Raw genomic sequence first — 18,122 nt, 5'->3', positions numbered from 1 at the left:
ATATGTGGCAGTGCTCAAGTACCCCCTAAAAATGACCTGAGCAAAATTTCAAGTTCAATACTCCTGACGGTCACAAGCATTATTAAACATGACAGATGCCCATGGCACATACCAGTTAAAAGGGAAAGTTAACTGTGTTTCACCTCTCATTGCTTCTGTTAGGAGTTAAAATAACAAGGGCTTAACCATTTAATTTGTACTGACACTAATTTTTAAACAGGCATTTGAATTCTCAAAGAAATTCATGTTGCTTCTTACTGAACCATATCTCCAAAATAATAACCCAAACAATAAGCCAATGGGAACAAAAAATATATAGGACTAGAAAACTGAGTAAGAATAAAAATCAGTATGTTAAAATTCCATGACTAAAAGATTTAGATACAAAGGCATTTACCCTGCAATATCCCTGTTACATGTTTACTGTCAGAAGAAAGGAACAATGTCTGCAGCACAGGCTTTGTCAGTCAGATTCAGAGCAGAATTATATGTTAAAGTGCACATACAGGCAACCTCATTTGATCTAGACAATAATCAGGTCTGTAAAGCAAGTGAGTTTCACTGTAATTTTGTAAATAAACATTTCACTGGTTTTGTTGTTTGTCTGTTTCTTTTTTGGTGAGGAAGACTGGCCCTGAGCTAACATCTGTTGCTAATCTTCCTCTTTTTGATTGAGGAAGATGGTCCCCGAGCTAACATCTATGCCAATCTTCCTCTACTTTGTATACGGGACGCCACCACAGTGTGGCTTGACGAACGGTGCTAGGTCCACGTCCAGGATCCAAAGCTGTGAACCCCAGGCTGCCGAAGCAGAGCACGTGAACTTAACCACTATGCCACCAGGCCAGCCCCTCACTGTATTTTTTCTAAGTGATCAATCCCGTCGACAGTTTTCCAGTCCATCTTCCAGAAGAACCTATTCCTCTGCTCAACTCACTGCCACAGTATTCAGCAGTCATTGTGAGGATAATTATATTTCCTCAAGAAACAGCAGGAAGGCGTCATTTCATCTAAGCAGGAAACAAGACCAAAGGTTGTCTAGGTCTCAGCCCTTCTGCCTTTCTCCTCAAAATACAAAAGTGTAATATGACTCTTTCTTTCAGTTACAGCAATACGCTCACAAGAATTCCAACTGTACTCAAGGCAGCTTAATAAGACAAGTAGAAAACAGATTGTGTTCTCCAGATTATTGTGACAGGATACCAGTGTATATTCTAAAGACTTCCTCACTGGAATTATAAAGTGTATAGTGAATCAGCCTGATGTAATGCCACCTCTCTCTCACACCTGAACAGACCACCACCCATGTCCTTTACTTACTCATTTAACCAAAATGAACAGGACAGAAAGTAGGAGCTGTGAATTTGGTCAGGGGGACAGGAAACAAAAGACACAGAGTACACTGCAAAAAGCAGCACAACAGAAGATCAGGCCAGGCAGAAAGACAGCACAGAAGAGAAAACAATTATCTGTAGGAAGACTAGGTTGCCTACAGTAGGTGACAGGTGGGACCTGAAGAGCATTTCCAGCCCTCGAGCACATACAAAATCATGAAGCTAGGCATGGAGTGGGCTGCAACGTTCAGAAACAGCATCTCTCTCCAGAGATTCTTTCACACTGGAACTGAGCCCGAGATTCACTTCTCCCAGGTGAGCTCTCCCACACCACAGCCTCTCCATGGCAGCTTTGCACCCACCATGGCTGGATTCCATATCCATAAGCCACTTCCAATGCTTTGTCACTGAAGTGGACCACACAGCTTTCAAAGACCTCTCTCTCTCTTTCCACCCTTTCTTCATTAGCCTCCCTTCCCTCTCAACTCTCTCCCCTCCACACTAGATAAAAGGATTTTAAAATCTGATCAGTTTTCCAGGGAAGCAGAAATGTGATTTTATACAGTTCTTTAGCCTTACCTCTTGGTTCTGCTACAGGGACCAACATCTCTTACCAAAGCTTTGTCTAGCTGACCATGTTCTTCCTGAGGCTGAATCAAAAAATCTTTTATAAACAGTACTGTCTCCACCAGAAGAATATTAACTACATCACACCACCAATTTTGAAACACTGAAGCAGAGTTGTATCTCCCCTCAGACAGACTGTAGAAGGGCAGAAGGCTTCAAACTTCACCTAGAAGATTCCAACTGTGCTAGTCCAAGGGATAAGTCCAATTATGCTTCCACATGACAACGCCTCCTGCATAACTTCTCCCAGCCTGGCAGATAATGGCAGAGGGTTACCCGCAAAGGCTCTTCCTTCTCTTCACTCCCTAGCCTTTGTATTATACTGAGTCCAGTTATACCACCAACACTCAACAAGCAGTACTAGTTTCTTTTTTCTCTTCTGGAAGCTCACAAGATGGGGCTTCTTTCTTTTTCAACTGGTTGGCTGAAATCATACCAGCCACCTAACAAATTAACCCCCTGCCCCCAATTAAAAGCTACAAATCAAAAACAAAAAACACCAAGTCAACTTCTTGAATAATTTTCTTCATGAGGGAAGAATACGAAACTCAGTGTACATTAATCAGTGTCAGGTTGACATAACATGCCGAATGCACTTCATGCTTGCTAAGGGTGTCACTAAAATAATCTGTTAGCCACCCGTCCACAGAAACAAAAGTACAAAAGAGAAAACAAAACAAAGAAACGAGGTTAAAAAAAAATGTATATATGTGCCCAACACTCTCTAGTAACTCCAAAAGACACAAAGCCACTTAGGCAAAAGTAAATCACAAATCTCTTCCAGAGCATTGTAAAATGGCAAGGAATTATCCAAAGGGCTCCACCAGCCAACTGAATAATTTTAATACAAAATGCCTAGCAAATCTCCCTATGCTGCCGACAAATCACCAGCTGAGGCAAATCCCAGATAATGAAACATTGCAAGAAGGGCTCTTTTTAATAATTTAGCCCATCAAGGAGTGAGTATTGGTTCTTGTTTTCAGCAGGAGAGAATGTTATCTTCAGCCTTAACAGCTCAGTGACAACACCAAGGAATTTAATCACAGTGCCTGACCTGCCATACAATCCTTAAACTGTAACCTTGGATTCTTTGTCATGCCTCATCCATTCCTAGAGAAGCCCTGGTCTCCTGGATGTGTCTTCCCTACTTAACCCACAGTAACCATAGCAGCATTTCAAGTTATACAGATTAAACATATCCGTCAATTACCATTTGCCAGCTGTTTTTCTTTTAAATAATTTTAACAATACATCAGATCTTTGTACAGTCCCACCTTGTTTGTTAACAAATCTGCTTAGTATCTTAAGAGCAGACTGATATTCAATCATAATGATTAAGTGTGCCTATCTCTGGACCTCTGTGGACATTTTTAATACATCCAAAAAGACGCTACTAACAAAAGGAAGAGCTAGGAGGAAGCAGTATAGATACCAACCATTATTTCCTCATTCTAAACTTTCAGGAAAAATTAACCAAATATTAAATTTAGCAGTAATGCTAATTTAAGAGTATTCCTGCATCTTTAGATACTAGAAAAATATTCAAAACAAAAAAAATGTTTAGACTGAAAACAAGCCAATGATTTCTGATTGAAGTACAAACCAAACTGCTCTCACCCCTGACAGAACATTCTGCACTCCGGTTACACTACCCTAATACTCCACTAACAGCATTCAGCTTTCATTTTGTTTTGGCCAATTAGCTCCACCTTCCACTGTGTGTGAGAGTGGGAGTTGGGGGTGGCCATTTCTGCTGATGATTTACCCTTGGATGCGATTCCAAAGGCATCCCTCCATGATCCTTTGGATCAAGGGACCATACTTCCAAGGGCTTCAGGTCCAAGGTTACCACACACATCTTCTACTATGGGATACCAAAGGCATTTGACAGTTGCCTTTTTAGGTCCTTCCGCTTTTCTGTCCAAATTCTAAATTGTTACAAGGCCCTGGGGCAGTGCAGCAGCATACTCCATTCTATTCAGGCATCAAGGAGAACCATCAGTGTGAAGAGGCTGCAACCAAGGGCAGCAGCCTCACAACCAACAATACACCCCTCTGTGTGAAGATGAACCACTTTTCTGTTGTAAGAGCATGGCAAGCTCCAAGCTAATAAAGATTCAAAAGGCCAAAGCCCAGAGTTTATAGACCAGACATCAAGTAAATGAAAACGAAAACATAATAAAACAGGCTCATGCTATGTTAGCTGAAAAACTGATATGTATGTTGTATGAGTTCCATAAGTCCATGAGAATCCCAACAGGCAAGGAAAAAAATTAAACTTGAACCATATATTGATATCTCCTCACTTAAATCACAGCTAGGACTACTCTCTTGGTCCTACACCTCTCATTTTCACGGGAGGTGGAAGTTGAGGTGGAAAGACTTAAAAAAACTTCCTTCTCAAAAAATAAACATGCATACCAGGTTTTCCTGGCTAGTACTGGGCCGTCTGTCTCGTGACTGCATTAAGTGCTATACTTCATGGTGATGGTCTGGCCTCATTCAGTCACACTTAACATATTCCTTTAAAGAAAATCCTTCTTTACCTTATTTTTTTAAAAAGTAATGTGCTTTTCTTCCTGTCTTGTAAAAAGCAAACTATTAATTCAATGGTTAAGGAGCAACTTCTCACAGCCAGGAACTGTTCTAGGCACTGCAAACAAAAATAAGAATGAAACACAGCACCTTCATTCAATCTAGTCAAAAGGACAGACTGTTTATACAAAGTAGCCAAGGCATAATGTTAGGGACACTGGCTGACCATATCTCTCAGAGAGGAGCAACAGATGGCGAGGTGGGGGAAGGAGAGGACTAATGTTTATTTTCATTTCAACGCGTATCTTAAATTTTTTAACAGATTCATTTTCTGGATTATCTAGTTTATAATTTCATTAACAGAATTTAGAGCTATATGATTTTGACTCTGAATAAGTTTACATATAATCAAACAACTAAGTAGTACTACTCTAATTATTGCAAGCTACTAAATAAATAACATAAATCTAATGCCACATTTGAGTCAGGTAAGAGCAAAGTCACACTGTAGCAAGATATACTTACATTTATTATCTCAGCGATAATGATGAAAATGAAAACAATAGATAGAAGAATTGAGTCATCACAAGGAACCCAGTAGTCTAAACATGCCATACACCATCCCCCAAACCCCTATGTCTAGGCCATAAGCAACCAGTAACAAATTCATGTCACAAGTAGTTCTATCATTTCAGCAAAATATCATCACCCATTCTATTAAATTTATGTTGGTAGAATTTTATAGGTTTTGTAGTTTGGTTTGAATTAATTTATAAATTCTTTCTTAAAGCTGTATTAGGGATGTAAGCAAGCAGATTATACTTAATCTGTGCGTTGGGGAAGGTGGGAAATCAAGTAATATGGAAGAACCACAAAAACAGATACTCAGGTTTGAGAAAAACAGAGGTGCTGGAACTGCACCAAAAGTTCTACATCCTGTGAGGGACATGATCAGATGTGCATTTACAACAGTCACCAGAGTGGAGGGCAGATTTTCATTTGCTAAAGCTGGCTGCCAATCAGAATCTCCTGGGGAGCACTTGGAAAAACTATGGATTCCTGGGCCTCACTCCAGAACTAAGGAAATAATATTCTGGTTTTACAAGTCAGGAAAATGAGGTGCAGAGAGTGAGTAACTTGATCAGTAGTAAATATTGCCAACATGAATCAAACTAATAATAATCACAATTTCAACAGTAAAAATGTGTATTTTTTAACCACGCCCATGATCTATTACTTCTAAGCAGCTTTTATCTCCTCTGGAGCCTAAAAGTGGAACAAAACACCATCACAAATTTTTCCTCTTTCTACAAAAAATCTGTAAATTCATAAAGTCATTATGTTGCTAAAAATGAAAACCATCGAGGGCTCACATGTTCTCTTCCACCCCCTACTTCTCTCTTTCACTCTTTCTTTCCTTCCTTCCATCTTTCTTTCCCCTTTCCTTTCCTTCCCCTCTCTTTCTTTCATTTTACTCAAAAATCCTGCATTTGAACTAATGGTGGGTGAATTTTGATCTATTTTTCAAAGACAGAGCAATTCAGTTTGAGTAAAAAAAAAAAAGTGGTTGATGGAACCGGCCCCATGGCTGGGTGGTTGGGTTCACGTGCTCTGCTCTGGCGGCCCTGGGTTTTGAAGGTTCAGATCCTGGGCGCAGACATGGCACTGCTCATTAAGCTGTGCTGGGGCAGCATCCCACATAGCACAACCAGGAGGACCTATAACTGTAATATACAACTATCTGCTGGGGGGGCTTTGAGGAGAAGAAGAAGGAAAAAAAAAAAAGAAGAATGGCAACAGATGTTTCCTTAGGTGCCAATCTTTAAAAAAAAAAAATTTGAGTGACATTCCACAATCACCACAGTAATTCAGGTATAAATAATCAATAGGAGGGCTGGCCCCATGGCCTAGGGGTTAAGTTCAGTACGCTCCACTTCAGCAGCCCATGTTCAGTTCCCAGGCATGGACCTACACCACTCAGCAGTGGCCATGCTGTGACAGCAACCCACATACAAAATGGAGGAAGACTGGCACAGATGTTAGCTCACGGTGAATCTTCCTCAGCAAAATAATAATAATAATCAATAGGTGCTAATATTAGTGGATGAAAATTTGATGAATAACAGAATATTTACATGGTCGCAAAGTTTCTCCTAACAAATTATTTATTAATTACAAAGGGAAAGTTAATAACTTATCCAAGTGATCCAAGTTAACATAACCAATAATATGACAAACTGATAACACATGCCCTCTAAGGTAAGGCACTTAGGTCACAATACCACTAATAGTCCTGCCTAAAATGTATAACCTAAATCTAATAATTAGGAAACAGCAAACTACAAAAAACTGGACTGTCTTCTCAAAAAGCAAACATGTCAATGTCATGAAAGACAAAGAAAGGCTAACGAACTGTTCCGTATTAAAGGTGACTAAAGAGACATGATAACTGGATATAAGTGTGATGCTGGATTGGATACTAAGCCAGAAAAACAAATTGCTATAGAGGGCATTATTGGGAAATACGGTAAAATGTGAATGTCTATAAATTAGATTAGTACTCTATCACTTTCAAATTTCCTGATTTTAATAATATAGTGGCTATATAAATGAATGTCCTTGTTCTTAGGAAATAAAGACAAGTATTCAGGAGTAAAGAGTCAAGATGTCTGCATTTTACTCTCAATTCAGAACAATGGAATAGAATAGAGAGCCAAGAAACAGACCCATATAAACATAGTCAACTGATCTATGACATAGGAGCAAAGGCAACACACGGAGAAAAGACAGTTTTTTCAACAAATAGTGCTGAATAACAGGACATCCACATGCTAAAAAAAAAGAAGAAGAAGATGAATCTAGACACAGACTTTATGTCCTTCACAAAAATCAACTCAATATGGATCACAAACCTGTAAAACTCTTAGAAGATAACATTTAGATTTTTCTCCTAAAAATCATTTTTTTAGGAGATTTAAGGTCTTTAAGGAGATTTTAGGAGATTTTTAGGAGAAAAATCTAAATGACCTTGGGTTTGGAGATGACTTTTTAGATTCAACACCGAAGGCAGAATCCATGAAAAAAAGAATTGATAAGCTAGACTTCATTAAAACAAAAACTTCTGCTCTGCAAAAGACACTGTCAAGAAAAGGAAAAGACAAGCCACAGACTGGGAGAAAATATTTGCAAAACACACATCTGATAAGGGACTGTTATCCAAAATAGCCAAAGAAGTCAACATTCAACAATGAGAAAATAAACAACCTGTTAAAAAATGACCCAGAGACCTTACCAGACACCTCACCAAAGAAGATATACAGATAGCAAAAAAGCATATGAAAAGATACACCAAATAATATGTCATCAGGGGAATTAAAACAAAAATGGGATACCACTACACACCTATCAGAACGGCCAAAATCCAGAACATGGACACCACCAAATGCTGGCAAGAATCTGGAGCAACAGAAATTCTTCATTCATTGCTGGTGGGAATATAAACTGGTACAGCTACTTTGGAAAGCAGTTTGGTTGCTTCTTAGAAAACTAAACATACTCTTACCACACAACTCAGAAATCACACTCCTTGGAACTTACCCAAAGGAACTGAAAACTTATGTCCACACAAAAACCTGCACACAGATTTTATAGCAGCTTTATTCATAATTGCTAAAACTTGGAAGAGCAAGATGTCTCTCAGTAGTTTAACGGATAAACAAACTGTGGTACATCCAAACAATGGAATATTATTCAGTGAAAAAAAGACATAAGCTATCAAGCCATGAAAAGACACAGAGGAACATTACATCAATTGTAACATATGTACCACTCTGGTAGGGGATGGTGATAATAGGGTAGGCTCTTCAAGTGTAGGGGTAAGGAGATATGTGGGAAACCTTTATACCTTCGACTTAATTTTGGTGTGAACCTAAAATAGCTCTAAACAATAAAGTTTATTTAAAAAATGACAAGTATCTGACATTCAATCTAATTGTACAACATGAGATCAAAGATAAAAACAGAAAATGCCAACTTCGAAATGTGAGGGATAATAACTTCTATAGACTCTGAAAAGAGATTGATTAACCTTAGGTGTATTACTTAAACTTCACTCCGGTCCCTAAGAAAATTCTGGTACTCCATTGAAGGCCTTGATATTTATAAGAGATATTGCCACCGAAAGTACTATGATATTCTAACATGAGGGGTTAATGCTAAAAACAAAGTTAAGCTAAACAAAGCTGCAAGCTCTACTTCCATGTGCTGAAATGTCTTTGGCAATTTATATCAGTAAAACTAATTCTGGAGAACTTGTAAACCCTGGGAACTCCACATACTCACTTAAATTTTTTTTTTCAAACAGTATGAAACAGCCCAAAAAGGCAAGGTTGAAAGGCCTAACAGTGCCTTTAAGTAATAAAGGGCGATGCATTATCCCTGAAAGAAAAGGAAACTCAACAAAACTTGAAAGTAATGATTACATCTCAGACAGACCTATGGTAACAAAACAACTGCTTAAATAGTAGGCAGTTTTATAAAATCATAAAGTTATTCAAATCTATGCTCTGAAAATGTGGCTTGATGTCCCTTTTGTAAAGAAGGAGCAGAGGAATATGATGGAAAGACAGCCTTAAGAACAAATAAGTGACAATTAGCGTTTATGGGAGAGTAGGGTAGGAAAACAACCGCTCCAAGTGAAAGGGACTCATCTGGAAGCGGGTTATATGATCTAATATTAATATTGGTCAGCTGGGTGTTTTAATAACTTTTAAACTTACTACACTGAAATTCAACAGCTACTAATCGTCTTTCCTTTAGGGTAGCTGGATTAATCCCAGCATTTGTATTGGCAATTTCTCTGAAAATGCAGCCATTTTTAACACCTTTCACTACAATCAAATATAAAAGGCAATGGCTATTTTTGGCATACTTAATGTCAATTGGGAAAGCCACAGTAAATACTGAAAAAGCAGAATATCCTCAGAAACTCCTGCAGAACTAAACAAGCAACCAGATTAGAGTTCTTTCTTAGCAACAAGTAGGTAAGAAATATAATCAGCTTTATTTTTAAAATAGCATTTTGTAATAAATAGTTGCTTTCAATTATTAAATGATACCAAAGTCCCAAATATTAAAAGTACCAGTGTTACAATGATACTTAAAAACGATAAATGACTTATATGAACAAAAATTATACTGCTTTCACAGTGGTTTGAGGTACAGTCACAAAACTTTAAACTAGATACTAAGCAAACAATTCTCAGCTTTTAAAGAAGGAAATGGTGCACCACATGGGGCAGCTAAAGAAACATTCCTTACGAGTCAAGGAAAGTTGCAAAGAAGAGTGGAAAGAGCAGTAACCAGAGACCCAGCTTTGGCCTAAGCAGCCCCCGAACCAGAGGATTTGGGGAAAGCCTCGGAGCCCTAGCTTCCTGCTCTGTGTTACTGGAGCAGCTCTGTCTAGATCAATGCAGTGGATTTACTCCAAGGGAAACGCAAAGCCCAATTTCTTAGATGCACAAAGTTTTACACCTGAAACAAACACACAGAGACTAATAAACACAACAAACCACAGGAATGATTTTTCAAATGTATATAGATACTATTAAGATGAATGAAAAGAGAACTCACAGTAGCTGTTGGTCATGCATTTTTAAACCAAAGGATGCTAAAGACATGACCACCACAAATGGTAATAAGAAAACAAAATTTACTGATACTAAAAAGAGTTCTCAAACCATACTGTTAACACCACTGTCCATTTATTCAGGGTTAAGGGCCAGCCTGTAAAACTCTCAGTGGCAGAAGCCTTCGACTCCACCCAGTGAACAAGCAGCAATGTTAGCTCAGGAACTCTCCAGTACAGCAGAGGCAAAGGCGGGCATCAGGCAGGGAGCACCCGGGCAGCAGAGCCGTCAGCGTGAGAGCAATGAAGACTGCACAGGCCAGGGGGCGTTGCGAGTTAAACCTCAGTCCTGCCACTCACTAAAAGCAAGATTTTATCCAAATGTAAACCTCAAGTGTTCTCCTCTGCAAAATGAAGTTAAATACCACGGACTGTTGTGATTAAATGGGTTAAACTATGTGAAGAGAGGAGCAGAGTTCCTGGGCACAAAGTACATACTCAGCGTTAGTTTACTTCCTTAATAAACAGCTTGCTGATTTGAGATTTTAAATGACCCATCGATTCTTAATATTAGTTTTCAGATTTTTTCAACATTTTAGGAATCTACTGATTAGCACCCATAGTTGAAAAGTATACTCTCTCTAGAAAACTGCAGATATATACATAAGACTTTGCAAGCAATTTCAGAAAGTTCATAGACCCTCTTAAACTCAAGGAGACCACCTAGGGGCCTAGAAAATCTGGAAAATTAATTATTTAAAACTTGAATTTGTATGACACAAGTCTATATGATAACAGATAATGTTAAATGAATGCTTATTATATGCTTCATATCATGCTAAGCAATTTAAGTAATTATTTCATTAATCTCTGCAACAACCCTAAGGTAAATAGTAGTATTATACCCATTTTATAAGTGAGAAAACTAAGGGTTAGAAAGGTTAACTTGTCCTATGTTACACAGTAACATGTCAAGAGAAAAAAAAAATGCTCTCTAAAGGATAATGCACCAAAAACAAAACTAGTAGTTAAAAAAAATGACTGAAATAAAATAGCTCAACCCACTATTACAGTAGTACTGTCTTATTTATATATGTCAGCCACTCAACAGAGGTCTCAAACACACAAAAAGATATGACTGAAAAATAAAAACGCAGGGCCAGTACAGTGACATAGCAGTTAAGTTCACGCACTCTGCTTTGGCAGCCAGACGTTCACAGGTTCAGATCCCAGGCACAGACCTATGGATCGCTTGTCAAGCCGTGCTGTGGCAGGCGTCCCACATATAAAATAAAGGACGATGGACACAGATGTTAGCTCAGGGCCAATCTTCCTCAGCAAAAATTAAAATTAAAATAAATAAAAATTAAAATGCTAAATAGCTAAATATCCTAACCAGCCCTTGATTTCCTAGCAAGGAAGAGGATAGGTGCAACTCACAAGAACTTCAGCCTGCAGGGCCGCAACCACGACAAGGGAAGTGAGTGTGCATTTTAAGTCCCCTTAAATGGCTGCACCTTTTCTGCCTTGGATAGAGTTGCTGTTATACCATTTAAATCACCTGATACTGGGAGCAGCTGCGGGTGGGACGATCATCTCTCCCAGTCTAGGGAGGATCTGGACAATGTTTTCCTTGCCTTCTCACCTCCCTAACTACCTTGAATTACCAGTAAACACAGAACTTTTTGTTAGAAAACATCCAAGCTAATGGATTCTCAGTAAAAATGTTGCCTTTATAGGACAAATACTTTAAAAATTAACAGGTAAGTTAAAAATTTACAAAATTAAATCCTATGAGTTGATGCCAACATTAGTGTAGAAACACAGATCACATACACCTCAACATGCAATGAAAGTTAAATTATGATGCAATCAATGTTATCCTATAAAAACTAAATTAACAAAAATAGTCTATTAGGGAAGACATCTGGTGCATCATGGCAAGAAATGTTAATGATATTGTCTGCAACCATGTAATCAATTTTTTCTCCCAGCAGCTCTCTCATTACGCTGTATTAGATCTGTGTGCATGCAGAATTTATGAGAGCTCCACACATGGAGGGGAGCGCTGCCAACTGGATCCAATTCAGATCCAGCACAAATGACTTTGGCAGCATGAAGCGTTGTTAAAGAACAATCAATACAGTTAGCTTTATGCAGCATCATTTTGACTGAAAGAAGATTTATTATCTTATTATAGAATCTTCTCAAACCTACATATGATGGTATTTGAGTGCACCACCAATTATGAACTTATTTAAATCCCCAGTGGATACAATACTTTTACTGCTAAAAAAATAACTACTAGTTATTACTAATGCTAAAATAAAATTTACTAAAAATCAATGTTATTACGGGCAAAATTTAAAATCTATTCAGCAAATCCTGGTTAGTGAGTAGTATGGTAAATGAAACAGTCTAATGATGACACCCACACTGATTAGAGAATAAAGTAAGAAAATATTGGCCTGAAAGATAAAATCATTTCTTAGATATGTATGGAAACAAGATAGTAACTGGTAAAGGCTGATGCTTTTGAAGTAGGTAGTCAAGTTGGGGCTCTAATTTGTCCCTTAAAATGTCAATATATCTCTCTAGGGATTAAAATTATACTTTTATCCACAACAGTGGGTTTTATAGTCCATTGCGAATGGCTATTATATCAAGAATTACAAGGCTACCATAATGTGAACCTTTTGTCTAGTCTAATCCTTGATAAATTATACCTGAGACTATCTAAACACGAAACTGTTGTTGTGACAATTATTCCTGATTTTGTTACAATTACTAATATTTCATCTCCATTGTCTCAGTCCTCTTCATTTTATGCATGGATGACAGCCTTAGCCACCTAACTGGAACTTTCACAGTCTTTCCCCACTCCACACCGCATAGTGCTACTCAGTGAATCTTCTTCAATAGTGATTTGCAAACCGGCTTGTCTGGAATAAAAGAGCCTACAAAGGCTCTCTTCTGCCTATTACATAAAATCATGGCTTGTCTAACCTCTAAGATCCTCTTTTATCAGGCCCCATTTTATATCCCCACCTCTGCTTCCCCAGACCCACTAACCTGCACTCTTCATTGACGTCCTGCGGTCATCTTCTCACAACTCCCAGCTTCACCAGGCTCACTGCCTAGGGTTGCTTATAGGGATAGGCTGATATGGGGCAGGCTAACACATACACCTGGAAGCCTCCACCAATCTGCCCGTCCACATGTTATTGATGTATCAAAAGCATACCCAGCTCCTCGAAACCTACCTACCTTCACAAAACTTTCCTAAGTGCTTTAGCCCTTTTGGAGCACTCTCTTTTCTTAATCTCAAGATATTAATATTCTACACTACAACTGAACAATTCATTATATATTGCCAGTATCTCGTATTGTGTGGGCACGTGTGAAGGCTATTCTCTTATATTATTTTCTAATTGAGTATGAGTTTGAGTCTCAGAGTCAGATTACACCAAACAAGAGAAAGATAGGTCTTAAACTTCTTCAGTGATTAACAGCAGTTGATGAGAACAATAAATACTTGTCTTTCAGAAAACTTGACCGTTAAATCCTCATAAAGGAAAACAAGGAAGACAGGTGTATACACAGCTTTCAGAAAAGGTGAGATACATGACACAAAAATAACCCTCGTGGATCACTAATACTGGGTCCTGTGTTCTAAAGGATAAAGCACTAAAGACATTTCCTCCTGCTGCATCTCACACACATCCCACATTACCCCCAGGTAACAGAGGAATTACCAGGGTACAGCTGAGACCACTATATCTAAACCCCAACCCAAGCCTTTCAAAGTGTTTATTCTATATCTAGCATTGGAGAAAAGCCTAGCTAGTTCTGAGCAATACTCTATAAAACATCACCTGAGAGGACAGCACCCAAAATAGTTTAGATGTGTGGGCCATGAGTCCCAATGATCCTGGGTAAATGCACATTCCACACTTGGACTCAAACTTACCCCCTTTTTTCCCCCATTTCAGTTGCCAACATCCATACTCGCTGCTGATTGCCAGCTCCTGCTCCTTGCAGCAGCCCAGCATGCTCTCTGCTGGTGCCAAAATACCCTATACCACCAAACCCCACCAACTTCTGGAACTGTCCTAGAGGGGTAAGGCAAGTCCCGTATTTTGCTTCCTCTGTGCATGTACTTGTTACTCCTTTAAAAACACACACAATACAGCACATTTTTTAAGGGGCTATGGGGAGGGAGGTAATATTCCTATTTTATACCCTAAGGGATATAAAATATTGATAGCTTTTAAAAACGGGATTCTCCTTACCCCTACAGGCCCTCTCCCGGCTTCAGAAAGATGTTGTGGTGGCTGTGATGCCACCGGCAGAGAGCATGCTGGGGGGTCACACAAAGCAGGAGTTGGAGATCTGCAACAGGCCTGGGAGTTGTGGACCTAAAAAAGAAAACAGTTTTAAGTTAACATGCCCAATGTCCCCTCATACCCTGGTTACTAGGGGCACTCAGCACACAAGCAAGTATCTGCACAAATCCTTTAGCAGATGGTCTCTGAAATCTCAGAGAATTTGTTCTACCACTAAAGTTAACCTTTCTGCATTTATCAAAGCTGTTTCTTTATTTCAGTGTGGATAAACATATGACCCTCTGGCTCCACACTTTAATCTGGGTCCTGTCATAAAGCAGTATGGTGTGTGCCCCTCAAAATAACCAAGTTAAGATGTGACACAGTGCCAAGGCACAGTGACAGTGGCATGCTTTGCTTATAATAAAAACAAAAATCCAATGGTGTCAGATAAACACAACTGTAAAATGAACCACAAGTGGACAAACTGAGCTTTCAGAAGAGTTTCTAATGAGAGGTGCTAGAGGCATAAGACATGTACTTAGTAAGGAAATATTCAAGGCATTAAGGGGGTCAAACAAAGATCCTACCATTTTCTCAAAGTCCTAGTTTAATTTTGGAAAGCTAAAGACAAGGTAAAAAGGCTCAATACCAGAGGGAGAAAAGACACCGTTCAAATGAATTTTAAACTTCTCACAATGCCCACAAGGTAAGTATAATGAATAGGCACAGAGCATAAAGTTCAAAAAAGACTATTTCTTTTAGGGGCAAAATCAGTTTGGCATGAATCGTCTTTTTTTTTTTTTTTAAGAAATTCTGAAAACATTTAAAACCAGCAAAAGATTAAAGAACTTCTGAAAGCCAGCACAGTCCTCAAAAGTATCAAAAAAGATATCTCAGATAACAGATTGAATACGTTCCCTTTCAAATATTCTAGAGTATACACATTTCCAAAAAACTAATCCAATTTCACGTGGTTTTAAATGAATTAAAAACTCCATACAATCCAACTGCTTAAATAAGAATCTCTGTTCTTAAAAGTTGTTTAAAAATTACAGATACACAAACTGCTTAATATTAAATCATTTTTAGGGAGTCTTGTTACATATAATTCCTTTTGAGAAAAATCACCCTCTAACAACTTCCTGTAATCCAAGATTTTAGTATGCTCCGTTAACTACTTATTTTTATAAGTCTCTCTTAAGGAAACAAAAAAGACAAATCCCAGGAAAATATGCTAATATTAAGAATGTCTTCATTGTGATGGTTTTCCTCCTTTACAGATCACCCCCTAGAGCCCATCCTGGGATCCAGAGAGTACACTTTTTGTGCTGTCTCTGACTCCCACTGCCTTAGTGACAATACATGATGACACCAAGTGTTAGTAGCCATAACATTCTCCGCCACACATCCCCCTCCTCCCCATAGCAGCACTTCAAAATTCCAAATCAAAGATTCAACTGTGCACTAGAATGTACAGTATAGTCAGTATTTTTTTACCATGAGCATCAAATAAAATGAATTTCTGGTCAATCTCTGGCACTAGGAATTCAATTAATCAGATCATTCAAATCAAGTGTTTTAAACAAAAAGACACCTAGTAAAGCATTTCATAGCACCTTGGCATTATTTTAAATATGCAAAAGTTCACGTAATTAGTAAAACATTTTAAGCATTAAAAAAAGACATCAAGCATATCGTTCTTATTTATGAATCAGAAAACATTGACAGTATCTCAGTTTTCCTAATTTTCTTTCAGTTCTTCTAATGTGTTTTTCTTGGAAATATTTTGAGTTGGTTCTTAACACAAACATTTACATATACATACCAATTACAAATTTCCAGTTTTAAGGAATCAAGTTTAAATGACAAGACGTTACCAATATTCCTGCACAGAAGTTTTCTGCAAAAATCAAACTGTCTCAAACTTTCTTAAGCTCCTTTTAAAAAACAGTTAGAATACCTAGAATTTTCCGCATTGAAAAAATTTCACATAAAGAGAACAGATTTAGTAAATAACATTCTTAGATATTTCATGTAACTATATATAATTAGACAAAACCTTTTCAGTAATTTCTTAGAGTCCGAAAATCCAAATAAATTAAGAGAAAATGAATTACCCAACTTCACAGTAATCGTGAACCATTAAAACTTTAAATCCCATGTGGCCTATAACGACTATCAGTCATGAGTGAAAACAGACCACCGAGAAGCTGAGTAAATGGGGCCAATAAGATGCTCTGAGATTATTTATTCCCAAAGCTTCATTTTGATTTTCACTGACATGAACATCATCCTCTCCATCTATAAGTTGATATTCATATCATGCAAAAAGGTTGTGGTAGCTGAGAATAACTTCCAACGTGATTGCTCCATTAAGGGGAGCAGGGGGATGCAGCAGATATCCAACACCACCACCTCATGTGACTATGTCCATCAAACTCACAGCTAGGAGATTTCATCCTACTCTTGCCTTTTAAAGGATTAAATAAAATTATAAACTTCAAATTTGCATGTGAAAAGGAGATTTAGTCCTTGCACATACATTTATTATTGGTGGCTTACTCCAAACATAGCATGGAGTAAGCCCAATACCCGTTGTAGTTTATTACAACACTTATAGATAACAACTAAGCAACCAAGGCCTTTATTTTAAACAAAGCGGGCGGGTGGGGGGGTAGGGAGTGTGGCCTCCAGAAGAATACTCTAGCACCAAATCAGTAATGAACACCTTTTCTTGACTTAGAAATCACTTTACAACAAGAGTACCATTGCACTGATACTCACTCCTGACAGGCAAGAACAACTACACTAACAGAAAGGAGCAACTCCTCCCTTAAAGAATTCTCTCAGCTGAACATTCCCTTATCTCTTTAAGTAATGCTTAATTTCTCACACTATAAAATGAAAACACTTGATAATGCACTTCAAGGTTTTCACTTTGTTATCTAATACTACACTCAAGTCATAAAGCTGTAACTGGATGGTACTCACCTTTTTACAGGGAGCAAACCAAGATGGTAAAGAGAAAAAGGAAACTATAGAAAGAAATAATCAATCGTGTAAGCCTAACTTGAGAGACTACGAAAAATAAAAACAGAAGAACAACCACTGTTTCACACACAAGCAAATCATTGTACTACAGGCATTTTTCACTATAGGCGGGCCACCTCTGGGATGTTTACATATAGACTAAGCCCTCATTTATCTTTGCTAAAAGTCAGTAATACAGAAAATTCAAAACAGATTATAATAATGCCTAAAAAATGTTATGACTTTGGCTACATTCATGTAAACTTCCTGAAGAAAATAAGAAACTGAGTTTTAAAGTATTTTAAGAATAGAGTTTCAGGGGGCCAGGGCAGTGGCACAGCAGTTAAGTTCGCATGTTACGCTTTGACAGCCCGGGGTTAGGCAGTTGGGATCCCAGGTGCGTGAGGACCTACACATTCCTTGTCAAGCCATGCTGTGGTAGGCATCCCACATATAAAGTGAAGGAAGATGGGCACAGATGTTAGCTCAGGGCCAGTCTTCCTCAGCAAAATGAGGAGGATTGGCGGCAGATGTAAACTCAGGGCTAATCTTCCTCAAAAGAAGAAAAAAAATAGAGTTTCATAATTTAAATATAAAAAATAGTACAAACTGCAGGCTAACCAAAATACTACTCATTGCAAG

The 18,122-nt window shown here is 38.1% G+C and overlaps 1 protein-coding gene across 12 annotated transcripts in view; it reads right to left on the bottom strand.

Moving 5' to 3' along the window:
* The window catches only part of RERE (arginine-glutamic acid dipeptide repeats), a 402,826-nt gene that overhangs the window by 210,880 nt on the left and 173,824 nt on the right, over positions 1-18,122 (bottom strand). For 9 of the 12 annotated variants that reach the window (XM_070610911.1, XM_070610914.1, XM_070610925.1 and 6 more), the window contains one exon: positions 14,415-14,540. The exons of the other annotated variants lie outside the window; for them this stretch is intronic. In XM_070610911.1, coding sequence (XP_070467012.1) covers positions 14,415-14,540 — 126 coding nt within the window. The remainder of the gene's footprint in view (positions 1-14,414; positions 14,541-18,122) is intronic. 12 annotated transcript variants of the gene reach the window in all.

Source organism: Equus przewalskii, chromosome 2, assembly GCF_037783145.1.
Source record: "Equus przewalskii isolate Varuska chromosome 2, EquPr2, whole genome shotgun sequence".
NCBI classification, from domain to species: domain Eukaryota; kingdom Metazoa; phylum Chordata; class Mammalia; order Perissodactyla; family Equidae; genus Equus; species Equus przewalskii.
Note: the sequence above shows the minus strand (reverse complement) of the source record. Positions and strands in the feature narration are given on the sequence as shown.